The 18,756-nt window shown below is 41.6% G+C and overlaps 2 protein-coding genes across 4 annotated transcripts in view; both read right to left on the reverse strand.

The window, feature by feature from the left end:
• Window positions 1-15,093, reverse strand: part of LOC110527469 (cytoplasmic protein NCK2) — a 56,832-nt gene extending 41,739 nt beyond the window's left edge. The window contains exons 1-2 of one of the 3 annotated variants that reach the window (XM_021608749.2): window positions 14,957-15,093; window positions 14,526-14,732 (exon numbers count right to left, since the gene is read on the reverse strand). The gene's annotated coding sequence lies outside the window, so the exon portion shown is untranslated. Of the gene's footprint in view, window positions 1-3,416; window positions 3,521-14,525; window positions 14,733-14,956 lie in introns of those variants that run through there. The other 2 variants (XM_021608747.2, XM_021608750.2) reach the window with 2 other exon arrangements.
• Window positions 15,094-16,152: 1,059 nt separating this feature from the next.
• On the reverse strand, window positions 16,153-17,137 carry LOC110527470 (DPH3 homolog). Its single transcript, XM_021608752.2, has 3 exons — window positions 16,900-17,137; window positions 16,741-16,815; window positions 16,153-16,553 (listed from the first exon to the last, which is right to left on the reverse strand). The coding sequence occupies exons 1-3, from the start codon at window positions 17,005-17,007 to the stop codon at window positions 16,479-16,481; spliced, it is 258 nt and encodes an 85-aa protein (XP_021464427.2). The 5' UTR covers window positions 17,008-17,137; the 3' UTR covers window positions 16,153-16,478.
• Window positions 17,138-18,756: the final 1,619 nt, after the last annotated feature.

An 18,756-nucleotide genomic window follows, 5' to 3' on the forward strand; every position in this document is an offset into this window, starting at 1 on the left:
ATGTCTGACTACCCCCTCTGTCTCAGCAAGGGTTACAATGGGGTCGGAAACTTTCCAGTAAATTTCCTGAATTTTTAAGCCAGTGAATTTTGGGATTTTTCCTAAATTCATAAAAAAAAGTTGGCTTATAATAGTGAACCTTATTTGTTTGATACACATAAGACAATTCTAGGTCTTGTGGCATATTTTGGTTATACTATCCCCAAGTCAATGAAAATGCAACCCTCTGCATGCACAGTGCAGTCTTCCATCACATGTGCAGCTGATTCTCAAGATCTTGCACACTACCGAGATGCTATTGAGACCACGCTACTACACTGTCTGAGCCAAGGACTATGCTTTCTGGTAAGTTTTGATTACAATACTGGATGGGGTGAATATATTTTATACGACATATTAGATTTTTTATTAACTAGTAAATAGTAACCTATGGCAAAGTGTGTTTAAATCATTTCTAACTTGTTAACCATTTCTGCTAGTTAGTTTTTTCTACCATGTGGGTTTTAGCTTCCTTGAGCCTGCTAATTGAGGATCGTTAAGTTACCTGTTCCCATACAGGTTTCATTTAAAAACATTTATCTTACAAATTAGTTGTTTAATCTAACTGCTTAACTATTTATCAGTACATGGAATTGTATTTGGATTTTATTTTTTACTAATCAGGAAAATGCCACGGGCACTATCTGATGTGTGGAGACATTTCACTGCAGCTAATGTAGAAGGAAAAGCTGTGTACATTTGCAAATAGTGTGCCAAATCATATGTGAAGAATGCAACAAATATGCAGAATCATCTGGCCAAGTGCATAAAGTTCCCTCAGCGCTCACAACAAGCAACCTTTGACAAAAGTCTCTCTACTTCTATTCGAGGTGAAAATGAATCAGACACCTTATCGATAGCAACAGCTCATGGTCCTCCTGGATTCAGAAGTTGTTTTGACTCAATGGAGGAACGTAGTCAGAGAAATGCTGATGAATGTCTTGCTCGAGCTGTGTATGCAACTGGTTCACCTCTGATGCTCACAGGCAAAGTGTATTGGAAGAAATTTCTGAATGTTCTTCGCCCAGCATACACTCCTCCAACCAGACATGCTTTATCTACTAATTTGCTGGATGCAGAGTTCAAGTGAAGGTCAAGCAAATCATAGAGAAAGCAGACTGTATTGCAATCATCTCTGATGGGTGGTCGAATGTTTGTGAGCAAGGAATAATTAACTACATCATCTCCGCCCCTCAACCAGTAATCTACAAGAGCACAGACACAAGGGACAACAGAAACACCGGTCTCTACATTGCAGATGAGCTGAAGGCAGTCACCAATGACCTTGGACCACAGAAGGTATTTGCACTGTTGACAGACAATGCTGCAAACATGAAGGCTGCTTGGTCTAAAGTGGAGGAGTCCTACCCTCACATCACACACATTAGCTATGCTACATTGATTCTGCTCCCCAAGGACATCATGTCACTGAAAACAATGGATACACTCTACAAGAGAGCCAAGGAAATGGTCAGGTATATGACGGGGCATCAAGTTATAGCAGCAATCTACCTCACCAAGCAAAGTGAGAAGAATAAGAGCACCACATTGAAGCTGCCCAGCAACACCTGTTGGGGTGGTATTGTCATCATGTTTGACAGTCTCTCCAAGATATGGCCATATCCCAGTCTGCTGATATGGACAGCCCCATCAAGAGGATCCTCCTGGATGATGTATTTTGGGAGAGAGTGGTAAGCAGCCTGAAACCTATAGCAGTTGCCATTGCACGGATTGAGGGAGACAATGCCATCCTGTCTGATGTTCAGACTCTGCTTGCAGATGTAAGAAAATAAATCCGTACTGCCCTGCCCACTTCACTGTTGCTCCAAGCAGAGGAAACTGCAGTTCTGAAATACATCAAAAAGCATGAAGACTTCTGCCTGAAGCCTGGGGAAGTACACTTCCAAGCAAGGGCTTTGGGATGGAGAGCAATATGGCAGTTGTGCCAACATATCTCATCAGCCACCTGGTGGAAGGGTCTTTGTGGATCTGAGGCTTTTTCCCCTGTTGCCTCCATCATCCTCCAAATCCCACCAAGATCAGCCGCTTCAGAATGCAACTGGTCCTTGTTTGGGAACACACACACCAAAGCACGCAACAGGCTGACCAATACAAGGGTTGAAAAATTGGTGGCCATCCAGGCAAATTTGAGGATTTTTGAGCCTGACAACGAACCATCCTCTACAAGGTTGGAAAATGACAGTGAAGATGAGTCCTCAGAGTCTGATGTTCAAGAGGTGGACATTGAGGAGGTCCAGGGAGAAGACATGGAAGCCTGAGAGGAAGACAACCAAAGCTTTAGTTTCTAGACTATCATTTCACAGATGTATGCTGAAAATGTTTTTGGGAGATGCAATGGATCATTGGATCATTCAATATTCCCTTTCTTTTGTTGTTCAGTGAAATCATCCCATGTGAAGAGTCAACTCATTTATTTAAAGTTCAATTCGTAACTAAATAGTTTTTTTAATTTAAATTAAATTCATAACTAAATTGTGTTTTTTATTTATATTGGAAGAATTGAATCATTTGCAATTATGTCTACTTATGATAAGGTAAAAGGTTTATGTTTCTGTCTCCATATGATATGGTGACTATATCCAATGCAAAAAAACATCTACATTTAAATGGTATTAATATTAATTTGCATATATTTCAGTTAATTCCCATATATTCCCGTTAATTCCCACGGAAAGTTTCCACCTCTGAATATTCCCCAAAATGTGCAACCCTAGTCTCAGCTCCACCCTCCACTTCACCTCGTCATCCTAAATGTCCTAAACTGCCCCTTCAGTCTCCACTTTACTCAAATTGGATTTCCAGTGTAGTCTCTGGCTCCAGATCATGGTCTGCATACTGAGAGCTTTAGAAGGACCTTTAGGCAGTGTGACAATGTTCACGTCTACTGTTGGAGCACATACTTTTAGTCTTATTGGATCTATAACACGTCTTATTTCCCCAGTGAGGAGAGAGCGAGACAGAACACTGCAACAGTCTGGTTCACCCCAAGGCTCTCATTCAGTAGCGAGGAGAGAGTCTAGGCCTGATATTCAGAAACAATGTTTCTTTGCACTCACTGTCTGGTCAGGGAAAGGGTTTGCAGGAAGCAGATACAAAGAGCAGAGAAAGTAGCCTCATTCAAAGAAAACCCATCTTTCTTCTATGAAAAGAAGAACATGGAGACTGAACGGCAAAGTGGACAAAACAACTCAGGGCCTGCCCAGAAAGTGCAAGGGAGCAAGATCCTGCCCTTCTGAATTGAAGAGCCTGCCCTTCTTAGAAACCAGTGGGAAAAGACATATTGACCCGTCAACAACAGCAAGCTCTCTTACATAAACCAATCCTTTCCAATATTTTTTTTTTTTTACATAACCAACCTTTCGGAACCACTTCTCATATTCAAATGTGGTCCCGACTCCTGTTCAGCCTGTCCATGGCTTGTGCCGTATCCCTCCCTGCTAGCTGGTAAAAATAGCACTGTAACATGCTCCTGTTGGGAAAGAGCTGCTCGGAATGGAGATTTGAGTGGATAGATAGTGGAGAGAGTGAGAGAGATAGGGAAAGAGGGTAAGAGGAGAGAGAGGGAAAGGGAAAGGGAGAGAGAGAGACAGCTCTAGAACATTCTCGAGAGAATAATCACTCAACAGTTAGACTCAGAGGCAGGCTCTGCCTCACCCTACCCTGCTGCCTCTGTTGACAGTGAGGCATGGTGGCACACAAACAGAAACATAACTAGGTATTTAGTTATAGCCTCCAACAGTAGACCAAAATGTAATCTTGATGTCTGTTCGATTTAGCTTCTTCCATGGCCAAAATAACACAGTTGTATTATTGTTCTCACACACTGTTTACACGGAACCCAAACCGTCTGCGTGCGTGGACCATCGTGCGCTATCGTGCATAAATGTATTTTGTCCCCCTACACCAAACGCGATCATGACACGCAGGTTAAAATATCAAAACAAACTCTGAACCAATGACATTAATTTGGGGACAGGTTGAAAACCATTAAACATGTAGCTTGCACTTGCTAGCTAATTTGTCCTATTTAGCTAGCTTGCTGTTGCTAGCTAATTTCTCCTGGGACATAAACATTGAGTTGTTATTTTACCTGAAATGCACAAGGTCCTCTACTCCGATAGTTAATCCACACATAAAAAGGTCAACTGAATCATTTCTAGTCCTCTCTCCTCCTTCCAGGCTTTTTCATCTTTGAACTTATATGGTGATTGGCATCTACACTTTCATAGTGTTACCACGACAACCGGCAAAACATTTAATCTTTCAATTACCCACGTGGGTATAACCAATGAGGAGTTGGCACATGGGTACCTGCTTCTATAAACCAATGAGGAGAGGGGAGAGGCAGGACTTGCAGGGCGATCTGCGTCAGAAATAGGAATGACTTCTATTTTAGCCCTTGGCAACGCAGACGCTCGTTGGCGTGCGCGAGCAGTGTGGGTGCAATAATTGAACAACATAGATTCCTAAATGTATTTTGCAACGCTCACGCACGCGACGCGAGCGGTGTAGTCAGGGTATTAGTGTCATGAACACAGTAGGCTATTAGAGCCATCAGGTAACATACCTACAGAACAATGTCCCCAGTTTAATTTTCACAGCAAGCATCCCATCTGCTCAACACTGGATGACCAGTTCCATGAGGCATTCTGACATTCCGGTAAAGGTCACATACTCATGACTCATCATGATTGAATGGATAGTTTATGAGGTCAGGCGCAGGTCACGACTTAGGCCTATTCTAATCGATGACAAGCCTGCTGCAAAGTATTTTTCTCAGTCCATAGTCACAAAACAACCATCTAAAAGTAGTGTGTGCTGTCAGGTGCTGCATCTGAAAAGTGAATTTGCCATCCCGTGGTTCAAACTTCGGACGAGCATTGAGACAGTAATCGAAAAATTGCTGGTTTGAATCCCAGAGCCGACTAAGTAAAACAAAACAAAGATTCAATGTGCCCTTGAGCAAGGCACTTAACCCTAATTGCTTCTGTAAGTCGCTCTGGTTAAGATTGTCTACTTATTAAAACGTCAAATGTAAGGGTAGTCCTATTCTACTTGTTGGGGCCGCGGTCAATGACTGCAAAATCTCTGAATAACTTTGAGCAAAAGGGCTTTTAAGTGGCGATAAAAGTAATTACGATGCGTGATATTAGTGTATTAGCCTAAACCTGAATTGCCGGCTGCTATGAAGGGTAGCTAGCAAGATTATGCTTTTCAGATCCTTTAAGCTCATTCAAAATGACACAGCAGTGGAATCTAACATCCCATCTCCACAGCAGTTAGCCTAAAACAAGCTCAGAAAGGGCTTGTTTTAAAAGACATTATGAAAGTCCACATGAATCTGTGCAATTCGCCACCATAGCAGGAAGCTGTGGATGCCTCGGCAGGACGGAGGTTGTTTTGGTGATGACCAGGACCTGTCTGACGTTTCCTGGAAGAAGAGGAATCCCTCATTTGACCGTACACAGCGGTCAGTTTGGAGTTAAAGCCCCTGTACTCTCTAGCATTCATCAAATGAACCTGAACTGAAAGAACTGGAGCTCGAAGCATCTCCGTTGCCAGCATACTGGGTTAGCAGAGACTGTGGCCGTCTGACTCTGACAGGCATCTTCAGGTTCTCATTGATCTCTCCCGTGATTGAAATGTGCATGTTTCAAACCCTGATTTACTTGAGGTAACAAAATAGATGTTGGGGAATTCGTCTTGGCCCCAATTCCTGAAAAACTCTATAGTCATTCTTCCAGGTACGAACTAAGATGTTGAGATTTGAAGTGAAGTGATTGTTGTGGAAATCTGGCATCCACTGCACATCCTGAGACTGTTGTGATAGCAACCGCCTCCAAAATGGTGTTAAAATCTGTCATACTGAGCTGAGTTGCTGAGAAAACAGAGACAGTGAGAAACTGTGAAATCTATATTCCAGAGGAAAAGTGGGACAAAGCAGGTAAAAAGACATGAAATATTCAAATATCTCACATTGGTGGAGTCGGCGGAGCCGTTACTATTCGCCTAGAGACAGAACAGAAGCAGATGCCGTACGTCTCAGAGAATCACAGATGGGAAAATCATCCATTTCACAAACATACCGGTGGAAGATAGAACAGATGGAGAATTTTCAAATGACTCCTTATCCAAACACAACAACTGACATTTCCACCACCACATGAAAGGAGAGGAAACAGTGCAAGCTAGCAACAAGGTTTCCAGAGACACTGTAACCTACCCATGAGCCATCTTCTAGTGAAAATCTTTTATTAGCTCAGACCAATTAAGGAATAATGCTTCTGAGGTCAGCACATCTTAATGAGATCAACTGCCAAATGCAACAACTTTTGGGTAACTGTCAGATTTTGTTAGACATCTCTACAGGGGCTGTTTCTCCTTCTCTCCCTTCGCCTTTCTCCCTCTCAATCTCTCTCTCTCCCTCCCTCCCGGTTTCACTTTGTCCCATTTAGCATCGACAGCCAGAGTCACAAGTGACAAAGGTGTTCTGTGACAATGATTATGATCTGGTGACACCAGGCTGCTTCACTGATAGAATTGCTCTTTGACCTTGGGAGTGTAAAATTCCTACTCTTGACAGAACCTCTCTGACACGCACACTCAACACAACAGACAAATGTCTCGGCATTATACTGTGCTCCTGTTGCAGTTCACATTACCACGGTAGAGTAATCTCACTGTCATCCAGCCTGTTGTGAGGCCTGCTCTAGTCTAGGTCAACACAAAGAAGTGTACAAACTGGAAACTGCATGGGGTGTGTATATATTAGCTGCATACGGCTTACTTAGTCATACACACTAGTCTACGTTGTTAGGCTACATAACATCCTCTTTCACGTTGACTATGATTCACTGGAGAGTCAATGTTGTAGATTCCCCTTTTCTCTTGGAATCTGCTCCCCTTGAAAAAGGAACAACCATTTCTTGTATGTTGAAAGGTTCCCTCTCCTGTTCTGTTTTTCCCCTCTGCATGAGTCTCTGTCTTGGCAAACCTGAACACACAACGTTGTGGCCCTGTGGGACGCGGGAATGACATCATTATGTAGCCGGCGCATGAAACAGAGGTACTATGATGTGTCAGAGTTCGGTAATGACTACCAATCTCAGAGCTCTGGGGTGGAGGAACACTGTCTGTCTTCAGGCTTAAACAGGGCAGACCAAAGATGCAGATGCAAACGCGTACACACACACACACGCTGCAATTAGGCTATCTTATTTAAGCTACAGACGCCTTCACAATCCAAAAAGTGGCCTCCCCTTGACAGCCCTTTGGTCTGCCTACGCACTACAGCCCATGGATTTCTTGACTGGCTTTGACCAGAAGCCAAGGTAATCCAACGTCTGCCTTTTTGACATCTGTCTACAAGCAGAGTCTCCCCGGTAGGACCCTTTCACACGATAAGAAACGGCAACAGTGGTGAGGATTTCTTTCCCAGCACAATGTTCTCTTCCGGCAAGCAGCCCTCGAGATCACAAGCATCCCAAGGATTTAGGCCTATGTTTCAAACCCGGTTGTATTCACGTACACCAACACATTCACCGTCTAAGCTTGCCCGCTTCAACTCCAAAATGGAGAATGCTCAAATAGCACCTTCACTCGAGAGGCGAGACTCCAACTCTAGCCCTGATACTGGAAATATTCCTGGCTACTGGAACTGTGTCAAAAACTCACTCTGTAAAGTATCCTCGTAACAAATTAGTAACACTGCTCCTCGCCAACTAGTGTCATGTTTTACAGGTACCCTAAAAGTTAGCGCACTACCAAGTTCCCACAGACAGAATCAAAGACTGGTTCAAATGGTGTTCTGAAAGATAGTAGAGAGATACAGGAAGTTGAACTCCTTCCTCTAGTAAGATGTGCTAGAGAATATTGTTGTAGGGCAGCCCCCGCAGTGACTCTTCTGATTAACACTCTATGCAAAAAGCTATTATCATCTTCTCAGGAATTCAGCCTCCTCTGTGTTGATCTCACCAACTCCCATTGTCACACCTCTGAGAAGCTGAGGTTCTGTTGGTATTACATCGTGTAGGTCTGATATCTGATTGGAGGTTAACTTCACAGTATGTGAAGATGTTATAAAAGGTCTTAGATTCATTGTCTCATTCTCTTTTTTGTTCCTGACCTGCTGTGGTGAGATTCAGTGTCTTGTAATGCTTTGTAACTTAAGCTTTATTCCATGTATAATGTATTGTTCACTTTTACAACGTAATTAAATACACTTAGAAAAGCATAATACTTGCACATGGTCTACACAGCACCTTGCATATTGCTAAATAATCTTTATGGAGTCCGATATACTTTTTAATAGATTCATTGCATGTGAGGTATATACACAATATAGCATATGCACACATTTCAAATATTACCACACTACATTCTCCAAGGTGAAGGACAAGTGGAGAGAGAGGAACGAGATACAATATAAAGACCAGGCGAAGTGACATAAGGTCTGGTAACTAGTGTTATACTGCAAGCCACGTATATGAACCCCTTTGCAATGGAGAAAAGAGAGAGCAAGTGGCGCCACACAGAAGTATCCTACTGCTGCCAGGGGCACTAGCAGTTCCGCATCCAAATCGGCTAGACATATGCTCCCAACGTGAGGGTCCGGGAAGTGCGTCAGCCCTCACTACCAAACAGAGCGGATCATTGTGCCTCCCCTGCCCATGCCTCCTCATGTTCAGAGGTTACAGCATGCTACTGGGATAATCTTTCATGTGACGAAAGAAACCATGTTTGAGTGCACTAGGGTAATCAAATGCCCTGTGCATAATCTAGACTACCATTGGGTTCGTTCTGGGTCATACTGACCAGGATGTGGCTCAGCCCGATTTTTTTCTTGGATTCACTGGTTGCATCCCAAATGGCACCCTATTCCCTATATGGTGCAGACCCTGAGCATTAAGGTTATGTTACAGCTCTGTCTCAGTAACCGCTGGCACAGGAGTTTGCTTTTATGTGCTGGATAACATTTACCTCGTGTAAAAGGAAAGTCAAAGTTTCCTCCAATACTTTAAAGTACCATTACCCAAACTCATTCTTGTTCATGGCATCGATGATTCACTGCACAGCGATTAAATATTAAAAGGCTACTTTTTCCACGTCGACCTCTAATAATAAAAAAAGACTTATTCCAGACATCCATCAGCATCACTCTCCTTCTCGTTCTGCTTCACCCAACTGTTGGGGAAATAAAGCAGAGTAGAGGGAGACCTTCTTATCGACAATGGCCTGCCTGATTGTGCTGTGAGCTGGCTTGGATTGGTCAAGGACTTTGCACTACACAAAATTTGCAAGCCAGTTGAGTGTAATTGCTTTGCTACAACTATGTAGCTAATGAAGTTCTAACAATATTTCTCTTGGGAGTTGGAACCAGTCTATTTTGTGAAACGTGCCGTCTGCTGTAGCCTGTTAAATTGACACATTGTGAACTAGCTGAACACTTAACTAGACTGTGTGCTAATATCACAGTCAAGAGACATTTCAAACCTGGAGCTTGGATATTATTTTTGGCATGCAGGTTCACTTTGGGATACGGTAGAAACACATAACTCTGTAGTACTACAAAGGTTAAATTCATTCCCAGATTTCATTTTCACAGTTTAAAGGGATAATTCAGGATTTTGGTAATCTACTTCCCCAGAGTCCGATAAACTAGTTGATATAATTTTTATGTCTCTGTGTCCAGTATGAAGGAAGTTAGACGTAGTGTCGCGAGCTATTGCTAACTAGCATTAGCAATGACTGTAAGTCTATGGGTATTTTCCAATAGTTAGCAATTGTGCTAGCACTAGTTAGCAATTGTGCTAGTACTGGTTAGCAATTGTGCTAGCACTGGTTAGCAATTGTGCTAGCACTAGTTAGCAATTGTGCTATCACTAGTTAGCAATTGTGCTAGAACTAGTTAGCAATTGTGCTAGCATTAGTTAGCAATTGTGCTAGCACTAGTTAGCAATTGTGCTAGCACTAGTTAGCAATTGTGCTAGCACTAGTTAGCAACTTCCTTCAAACCACACACAAAGACAAAAATGATTGACTCTGGGGAAGTACATAAAGGGCCCCATTTCCAAAATCCCAAAGTATCCATCTAAGAGTCATATCATTATTTATGTTTAAAAATACTATGATTGACCAAGTTTAACCATAATAATTTCACGATTCCTCTAGCCTACATTCATAGGTCTGGATGCCAATGCATGTCATTCAACAACTAGTCAGTCTACATCCAAAGACTCATTCTCTCTATTTATAGTTTAGACTGCTATTTTGATTTGCTTTTAATAGCAGTGTGAGAACTGAAGCAGAACCGTTGGAATGCATTTGAGAGTCAAATTATGTTACCAGTGACATTTTGCACCACCCTATGTGGTACATAACTAATTCATGACTTATTGGACTTCAATTATCCATTGTAGCAGACAGACGAAAATAGTATGTCTGTGAAGGATATTACTATTCTCTAAGTTAGTCCTGCACAGGTAGAGGAAATAATGTGCAGTGAGAAAAACAGAGAGTGAATTTCTGGTTTCTCTAGCACAGGTGCTGCGTTTACACAGGGAGCCCTATTCTGATATTTCTTTCACTTAGCCTTTTGACCAATCAGATCAGCTCTGAAAAAGATCTTATGTGACCAATTAGTAGGGAAAAAATATCAGAACTGGGCAGCTTGTACAAATGCAGCCATAGTGGTAAAAATTAAGTCTCCTACACAGAGATAGTGAAGATCAAGACTGAACAGACAATGAAGTTAGTATAGGTTAGTGCTTCCTAAATGCGGGTCAGGAGGACAAACTGTGTGTTTGTCACTCCTTTGTGGTGACATGGTTGTGCCCCCCAAAAATTGTTATGTTTAGGTCAGCGGTGGTCGGTGCTATTTAAGACTAGGGAGGACTTTTTTTTTTCATGAGCATTGCCTTATTTCTATTACAGCATATTGGATGACTGTCATTCATATTCCATTCACCCAATTCAATGTATCGTCGATAGGTTTAGGCTACTACATGATATTCTCATTTTCCCTATACCCATCATGAGGTTGCTACAAACTAGCCTAGGAATTAAAGTTTACAACATAGGAGCACACAGTTTGAAAGAAAGATTTTAGGTGACAGACAGTGACACATTCAACACTGCCTTGCACACTCTTGCCTGCATCTAGCTGATCTAGGGTGTAATCATTAGTCCAACAGTTGCAAACAAGAGTTTCTATTGGACAAATTCAGGTATGTTTATCCCCGTTTAATTCCATTTAAGAAATGTTTTTCAACAGAATCATCAGAATGGATACACCACTGATCACACGTAAACACAGTTCACTTTCATAGCAGCCACGTTGTATTCCTTCTCATCTATGTATTCACGTTGTATTCCTCTCACCTTTTCCCTTCCCTTGTGGACTTCAATGCAGAACACATCAGCTGTATGTGACCTGGCGAAAAAACCTTTACAAGCCAAACCATATCATAACCTCTACACACAGCCTACATCTTTGTCACCATATTAGCTAAAGTAACGTCATAGTCAAGATACCTAACATGTTAGCAAACCCACAACAATCATGAAGTAACGTTACAGTGTACAGTCAGTAAGCAGTTCAGAAAAACAGTTTAGTAATAAATTAGTCAAACCAAAAGCTGTTGGATAGTCATAGCCAGCTAGCTAACATAGTATCCCTCTGTTTGAGCTGGGTGTTTGAGTAGGCCAGGGGTGGGCAATTCTAATCCTCGAGGGCCTGATTGTTGTGTAGTTTTGCCCCAGCCCCAGCTAACACACCTGCTGCCAACACACTGAGTCAACTCCAGCCCCTATTAATAATGGGAATTGATGGAAATTGATGTAAAATATATCACTAGCCACTTTAAACAATGCTACTTTATATCATGTTTACATACCCTACATTATTAATCTCATATGTATATGTATATACTGTACTCTATATAATCTACTGCATCTTTATGTAATACATGTATCACTAGCCACTTTAAACTATGCCACTTTGTTTACATACCCTACATTACTCATCTCGTATGTATATACTGTACTCGATACCATCCACTGAGTGGCTGCTGCCAACACACTGACACTGACTCAACTCCAGCCACTTTAATAATGGGAATTGATGGGAAATGATGTAAATATATCACTAGCCACTTTAAACAATGCTACCTTATATAAATGTTACTTACCCTACATTATTCATCTCATACGCATACAAATATACTGTACTCTATATCATCGACGGTATCCTTATGTAATACATGTATCACTAGCCACTTTATACTATACTATGCCACTTTGTTTACATACTCATCTCATTGTACATACTGTACCCGATACCATCTACTGTATCTTGCCTATGCTGCTCTGTACCATCACTCATTCATATATCCTTATGTACATATTCTTTATCCCCTTACACTGTGTACAAGACAGTAGTTTTGGAATTGTTAGTTAGATTACTTGTTATTACTGCATTGTCGGAACTAGAAGCACAAGCATTTCGCTACACTCGCATTAACATCTGCTAACCATGTGTATGTGACAAATAAAATTTGATTTGATTTGATTTGATTTGATTTGCCTATGCCGTTCTGTACCATCACTCATTCATATCTTTATGTACATATTCTTTATCCCTTTACACTTGTGTGTGTATAAGGTAGTAGTTTTGGAATTGTTAGGTTAGATTACTCGTTGGTTATTACTGCATTGTTGGAACTAGAAGCACAAGCATTTCGCTACACTCGCATTAACATCTGCTAACCATGTGTATGTGACAAATACATTTGATTTGATTTACTCCAATAATCACCTAATCATGATCTTCATTTTAGAACGCAATTTGATTAATCAGCTGTGTTAGCTGGGGATGGAGAAAAAGTTTGACACCAATTGGGCCCACAAGGACTGGAGTTGCCTAAACTAGCTAGCTAGTTGCATTTTTTAGCTAAGTAAGTGAAAGTGAGAAAAAAAATACAAAATATAGCTTTCCTTCATTTTTTTTACAAATGAATTTGTTCAAAACTGTTCACATTTTATGCACTGCAGTGCTAGATAGCTGTAGCTTATGCTTTCATTCTCTGATCCTTTGATTGGGTGGACAATATGATGGGTTGGAGGAAATCCTCCGTAAGTTGTTAAAATTACCGTGTAAGTCTATGGAAGCGGGTGAGAATGAGCCGCCTAGGTTTTGTATTGAAGTCAATGTACCCAGAGGAGGATGGAAGCTAGCTGTCCTCCAGCTACACCATGAAGCTATCCTACAGTTGTTTTAAAAAATATATATATTTCACTAGGCAAGTCGGTTAAGAACAAATTCTTACTTTCATTGACGGCCTAGGAACAGTGGGTTAACCGCCTTGTTCAGGGGCAGAATTACAGATTTTTACCTTGTCAGCACAGGGTTTCAATCTTGCAACCTTCCGGTTACTAGTCCACCACTAGGCCACCTGCCGCCCCAGAGTGCTGTTGAGGCTACTGTAGACATTCATTGCAAAACAGTGTGTTTAATCAATTATTTGGTGACGTGACTATATTTACAATTTTATCTAAAAATTATAACTTTTAATGTTTTACTATTTTTAATTAAATTCATTGGAGGAGGATGGTCCTTCCCTTCCTCCTCTGAGGAGCCTCCAGTGGTTTAGGTGTGGCCAAAGAAAATGTAGGCCTAAGATCTGAAGGTGTTCATTGCACGAAAAGGTTTGAGTCCCATCTTGCGTACACCTCTTGGGCTTGCAAGCCTACACCCTCTGACATAGAGAGAATAATGGTTGCATCTTCTTCATCGCCACAGTTTTTCAGGTTGTTACAGTTGAGCAAAAACAGGTACACCACACCTTATCATAGCCATCAAAAAACTATCACCTCACTATGAGAAAACAACAGAAACAGATAGGCAGAATGTATTATATTTTATATATTGGGTTTGTAAATCAACAACTACACAGGGCATGTATGAGCACGTTTTACAGAGAATAAAAAAAATAACGCTTATTGCAAATAGGCCTACATGTTGCTCACCAAGACTGTCTAACTACAGTATGTAAACAAATGTACCACGAAGGAAAATCGAAGCGGAGTGATTATTCAAGAGATATAATGTTAAAGTTTGAAACATAACTAATACAATGTTGCAAAGAATATTAGCAAAAGCGCAAACACCCATCTCTGTCGTAGCCTACCAAGCGGCAATGGGCTATTGTATTGTACTGCCATTGACAAAGCCACGGAGGAGACAGAAAACCGCATGGACAAACACAACAATACTATTCTACTTTCTCGGCGCCGAATCCACGAGCATTATTCTGACTGCTGTATTTTAGCATCTAAAAAATAACAATCTGAATCCGCTCGTAACGGTGTCATTAACCAAAATCCACAAATGCCAGTTATTACCAACCGCACCTCCCGTCAAGCTAGCAACCATAACTTTGCGCTCAGTTCGTCAGCAGTGTTCTTACCTTGGTGGTTTCTCCAGTTGAATCTGATTATCAGCTCGGGAATTTGCAAAAGTAGTCTTCGATATTCACTTTCGAGGTCTAAAAGTTGACGTTTAAAAACCAATACGATTGGTTATCTTTTTTTCCTTCTTTTTTTCAACTCGCTGGGTTGCTCGTCTCCTCCTCTACCTCCAGCTCAACCAACTGCCTTGAAATGTGACGTCACGCCTGCCAAAAGCAGTGGGTAGGGAGCACAGAGCACAACACAATTATTGTACATACATTACATCACATTTGCATTGTCTTGTATAATGTATATCCCTCTCAACAGAGCAATTCATGACTCTTTGTGACTGATTATCACACTTTACACAAACAATTATCGTCACATGAATAATGACTATTTTCCTCAAGATGTGAGGGAGTAGTGGTACATAATGCCATCCACACACCACACAAACATCATGAATGCTACTGCTCAGTGCTCAGTAACTCTCTCTCTCCCTCAGCAGTGACCTGCTCTGTGAGGCTCCTCTGACTGAGTGCTGGCGTGTTTGTCAATGCCTGTCTGCCGTTGCTGTGACCCCCCTGATGAGAGATGCGGTTAGACGTATTGACTCGTGCTCAGCTTCCTCCCTCGCCACAGCATCAGCCACAGAGCTAACTGGATATTGGATAAATAGACAGGCAGGACCTTCAATATCATGTGAAGGACACCATCATGTTCTCTCCCTGGATTTCTCCCAAATGGCACTCTATTCCCTACACAGAGCACTACTTTTGACTAGAGCCTATAGGGCTCTGGTCAAAGGTAGTGCACTATGTAGGGAATTAGGGTGCCATTTGGAACACTCCTCTCCTCTCTCTGACAGGTCAGGCCCTGCTGTGAAGGAGCCAATAAGGAGAGCTGGTGGTGTGAAACAGTAGCTATGCTGACACAGTACCAGTCAATATTGTAATATATGGTTATGTATGTGTTTGGAATGAGTCATTTTATTGTATTGGCTGAGGGACGATTCTGTACTCTTTCTGGATTTAAAATAATGGACTGGTGTAAGAGAAGTATGGTGAGAACTTGCATGCTAGACCCAGCTTACGCCAATCCAATGCTTTTTTTTTTCTATCCATGAGGGGGAGAGAAGGGTAAGTAAATAGGGAATTGTAATTCAGCAACTTGTCCATCCATAACATACACATCATAATGAACAGCCAATATGAATAATTCATGTCTCTCGTATGACTCATAGATTAAAATGTAAGGGTCAAGAAGATCACTGGCTCGCACATAACCACTGAATCCCTTTGTTTTAAAACATGGCATTACAAATGGCAGAGCACTACACTGTTGAAATATGTTCCAAGTAAAGGGTATGTAAGGCTTTGTAAGATTGGCCTAAGCATGGGCTAAAGAGTTTCCACCATATTTCTTACCCCAGCTCGTTCCTTTTAAATTGAAACAATCTCAGGAATCCCAAGGATAGTATCTGTTAGGTTAGAATAGAGAGAAGCCTATACACCCTTTTTTCCCAACGGCACTCTATTTATTCCCTGTACAGTAAGTAGGCCTGTATTTTTCCTTGAACATCTGCCTCCCCTGCTGTTCAAACAGAAAACTACAAGCAGTTAACAAGAAGAAGAAAAAACAGTATTCACTTCATCCAGATTTAATCTTGAGGAATCAACAAAAATGCATAACATGTTTATAAAAAAAAAAAAGGATTGAAAGACTTAAAAGAATAAAGGATTTATTTAAATACGTTGTGCAAATGGTAGTAGTTTGGGTCGTTTTATGTAACTCTGCAAAATCAATGCCAGGAACTTGTGAATGAATGCTGAGAATCCTCCATCCCAGACCTCACCAGTGAAGCATATCGTTCATAGTGTGCCTTTGTGTTGTGTGGGAGCACATACAAATGCAACAGGGTCCACTTTTACTGATGGGAGATGAGAAACTGAAGAGGTGTGTCATCGCTGTCAGGAGGACTGAGCCAGTTTCAATCTGGTCTCTGTAATTGGTGCTTCGATTATCTCCCCAGACATAAATTCCTGCTGGTTAATAGAGAAATAGATTAGGCATCATGAACACAATAGTTACAATATCAGAGAAAGAGAAAAAAATCTATTCAAGGACAAGGGTGGGGCCATCAATACACTAGTCTCGCGAGGCCTCCTAATTCTCGTTTAGTCTCGTTGACTCGATCAGAACGTGAGACACCGAGGCTATCTAAACACGAACCTTGTCGTAGATTACTTTAACAATGAGCGAGCAGCTCGGACACGTCGCTACTTCTTCACCATTTTCCAAATCCTCCTGCAAGTAGAGATATTAAATACAACCATCACAGGCTAGTTGGCACAACGTGACTCGCAGGGGATGGCCTCACGCGGTACTTACTTTGGTTATGGCAAATCTGTCGCCACATGGGCAGGGAAAATAGTATGTCTCTTCATCCTCGTCATATTCAAAGTCCTCGATCTCAACTTCGTCGTGATAGACCGACATTATTAGAGTAAAATAATTTAATTCGTACCCAGCTAGCTAGCTAGTTGATGACATTACTCTGTTAAGTGAAAGTGTGACGTACCATCTCTGCGCAGTCGCACATCATGTCGTCATTAAAAGTAATGCCAAATATGACCATCAGGGGGTACCATAGAGTTCTGAATCCTCAACTGAGGACAATATTGTTGGCATGGTCATGTACACCTTCGCAATTACAGATGGTTATGCTCTTACAGTGTATTCGGAAAGTATTCAGACCCCTTGACTTTTTCAAATTTTGTTACGTTACAGCCTTATTCTAAAATGGATCAAATGAAATGTTTTTCTCATCAATCCACACAATACTGACAGTGAAAACAGTTTTTAGAAATGTTTGCAAATGTATTTGAAAATAAAAAACAGAAATGTCTTATTTACATAAGTATTCAGACGCTTTGCTATGATACTCGAAATTGAGCTCAGGTGCATCCTGTTTCCATTGATCATCCTTGAGATGTTTCTACAATTTGATTGGAGTCCACCTGTGGTAAATTCAATTGATTGGACATGATTTGGAAAAGCACACACCTGTTCTGCCTGTGGCTATGGAACCCTGACCTGTTCACCGGACGTGCTACCTTTCCCAGACCTGCTGTTTTCAACTCTCTAGAGACAGCAGGAGCGGTAGAGATACTCTTAATGATCTGCTATGAAAAGCCAACTGACATTTACTCCTGAGGTGCTGACTTGCTGCATCCTTGACAACTACTGTGATTATTATTATTTGACCATGCTGGTCAAACTGAGTAATCGGGGGAGAAGGGCCTTGGTCAGGGAGGTGACCAAGAACCCGATGGTCATTCTAACAGAGCTCCAGAGTTCCTCTGTGGAGATGGGAGAAACTTCCAGAAGGGCAACCATCTCTGCAGTACTCCACCAATCAAGACTTTATGATAGAGTGGCCAGACGGAAGCCAGTCCTAAGTAAAAGGCACATGACAGCTCACTTGTAGTTTGCCTAAAGGCACCTAAAGACTCTCAGAACATGAGAAACAAGATTCTCTGGTCTGATGAAACCAAGATTGAACTCTTTGGTCTGAATGCCAAGTGTCATGTCTGGAGAAAACCTGGCACCATCCCTACGGTGATCATGGTGGTGGCAGTATCATGCTGTGAGGATGTTTTTCAGCGGCAGGGACTGGGAGACTAGTCAGGATCGAGGGAAAGATGAACAGAGAAAGGACAGAGCGATCCTTGATGAAAACCTGCTGGGGCGAAGTTTCACCTTCCAACAGGAAAACAACCCTAAGCACACAGCCAAGACAATGCAGGAGTGGCTTCGGGACAAGTCTCCGAATGTCCTTGAGTGGCCCAAACAGAGCCAGGACATGAACTCGATCGAACACCTCTGGAGAGACCTGAAAATAGCTGTGCAGTGACGCTTCCCCATCCAACCTGACAGAGCTTGAAAGGTTCTTAACGAAGTACAGAGTAAAGAGTCTGAATACTTATGTAAATGTGATGTCGTTTTTTTTCTGAAAAAATTTGCAAACATTTCTACACCTGTTTTTGCTATGTCATTATGGGGTATTGAGTGTCATTTATTTAATTTTTATTGAACCTTTATTTAACTAGGTAGGCCAGTTGAGAACAAGTTCTCATTTACAACTGCGACCTGGCCAAGATAAAGCAAAGCAGTGCGACACAAACAACAACACAGTTACACATGGAATTAACAAACGTACAGTCAATAACACAATAGAAAAATCTA

This window comes from Oncorhynchus mykiss, chromosome 7, assembly GCF_013265735.2.
Source record: "Oncorhynchus mykiss isolate Arlee chromosome 7, USDA_OmykA_1.1, whole genome shotgun sequence".
In the NCBI taxonomy this organism is placed as follows: Eukaryota; Metazoa; Chordata; class Actinopteri; order Salmoniformes; family Salmonidae; genus Oncorhynchus; species Oncorhynchus mykiss.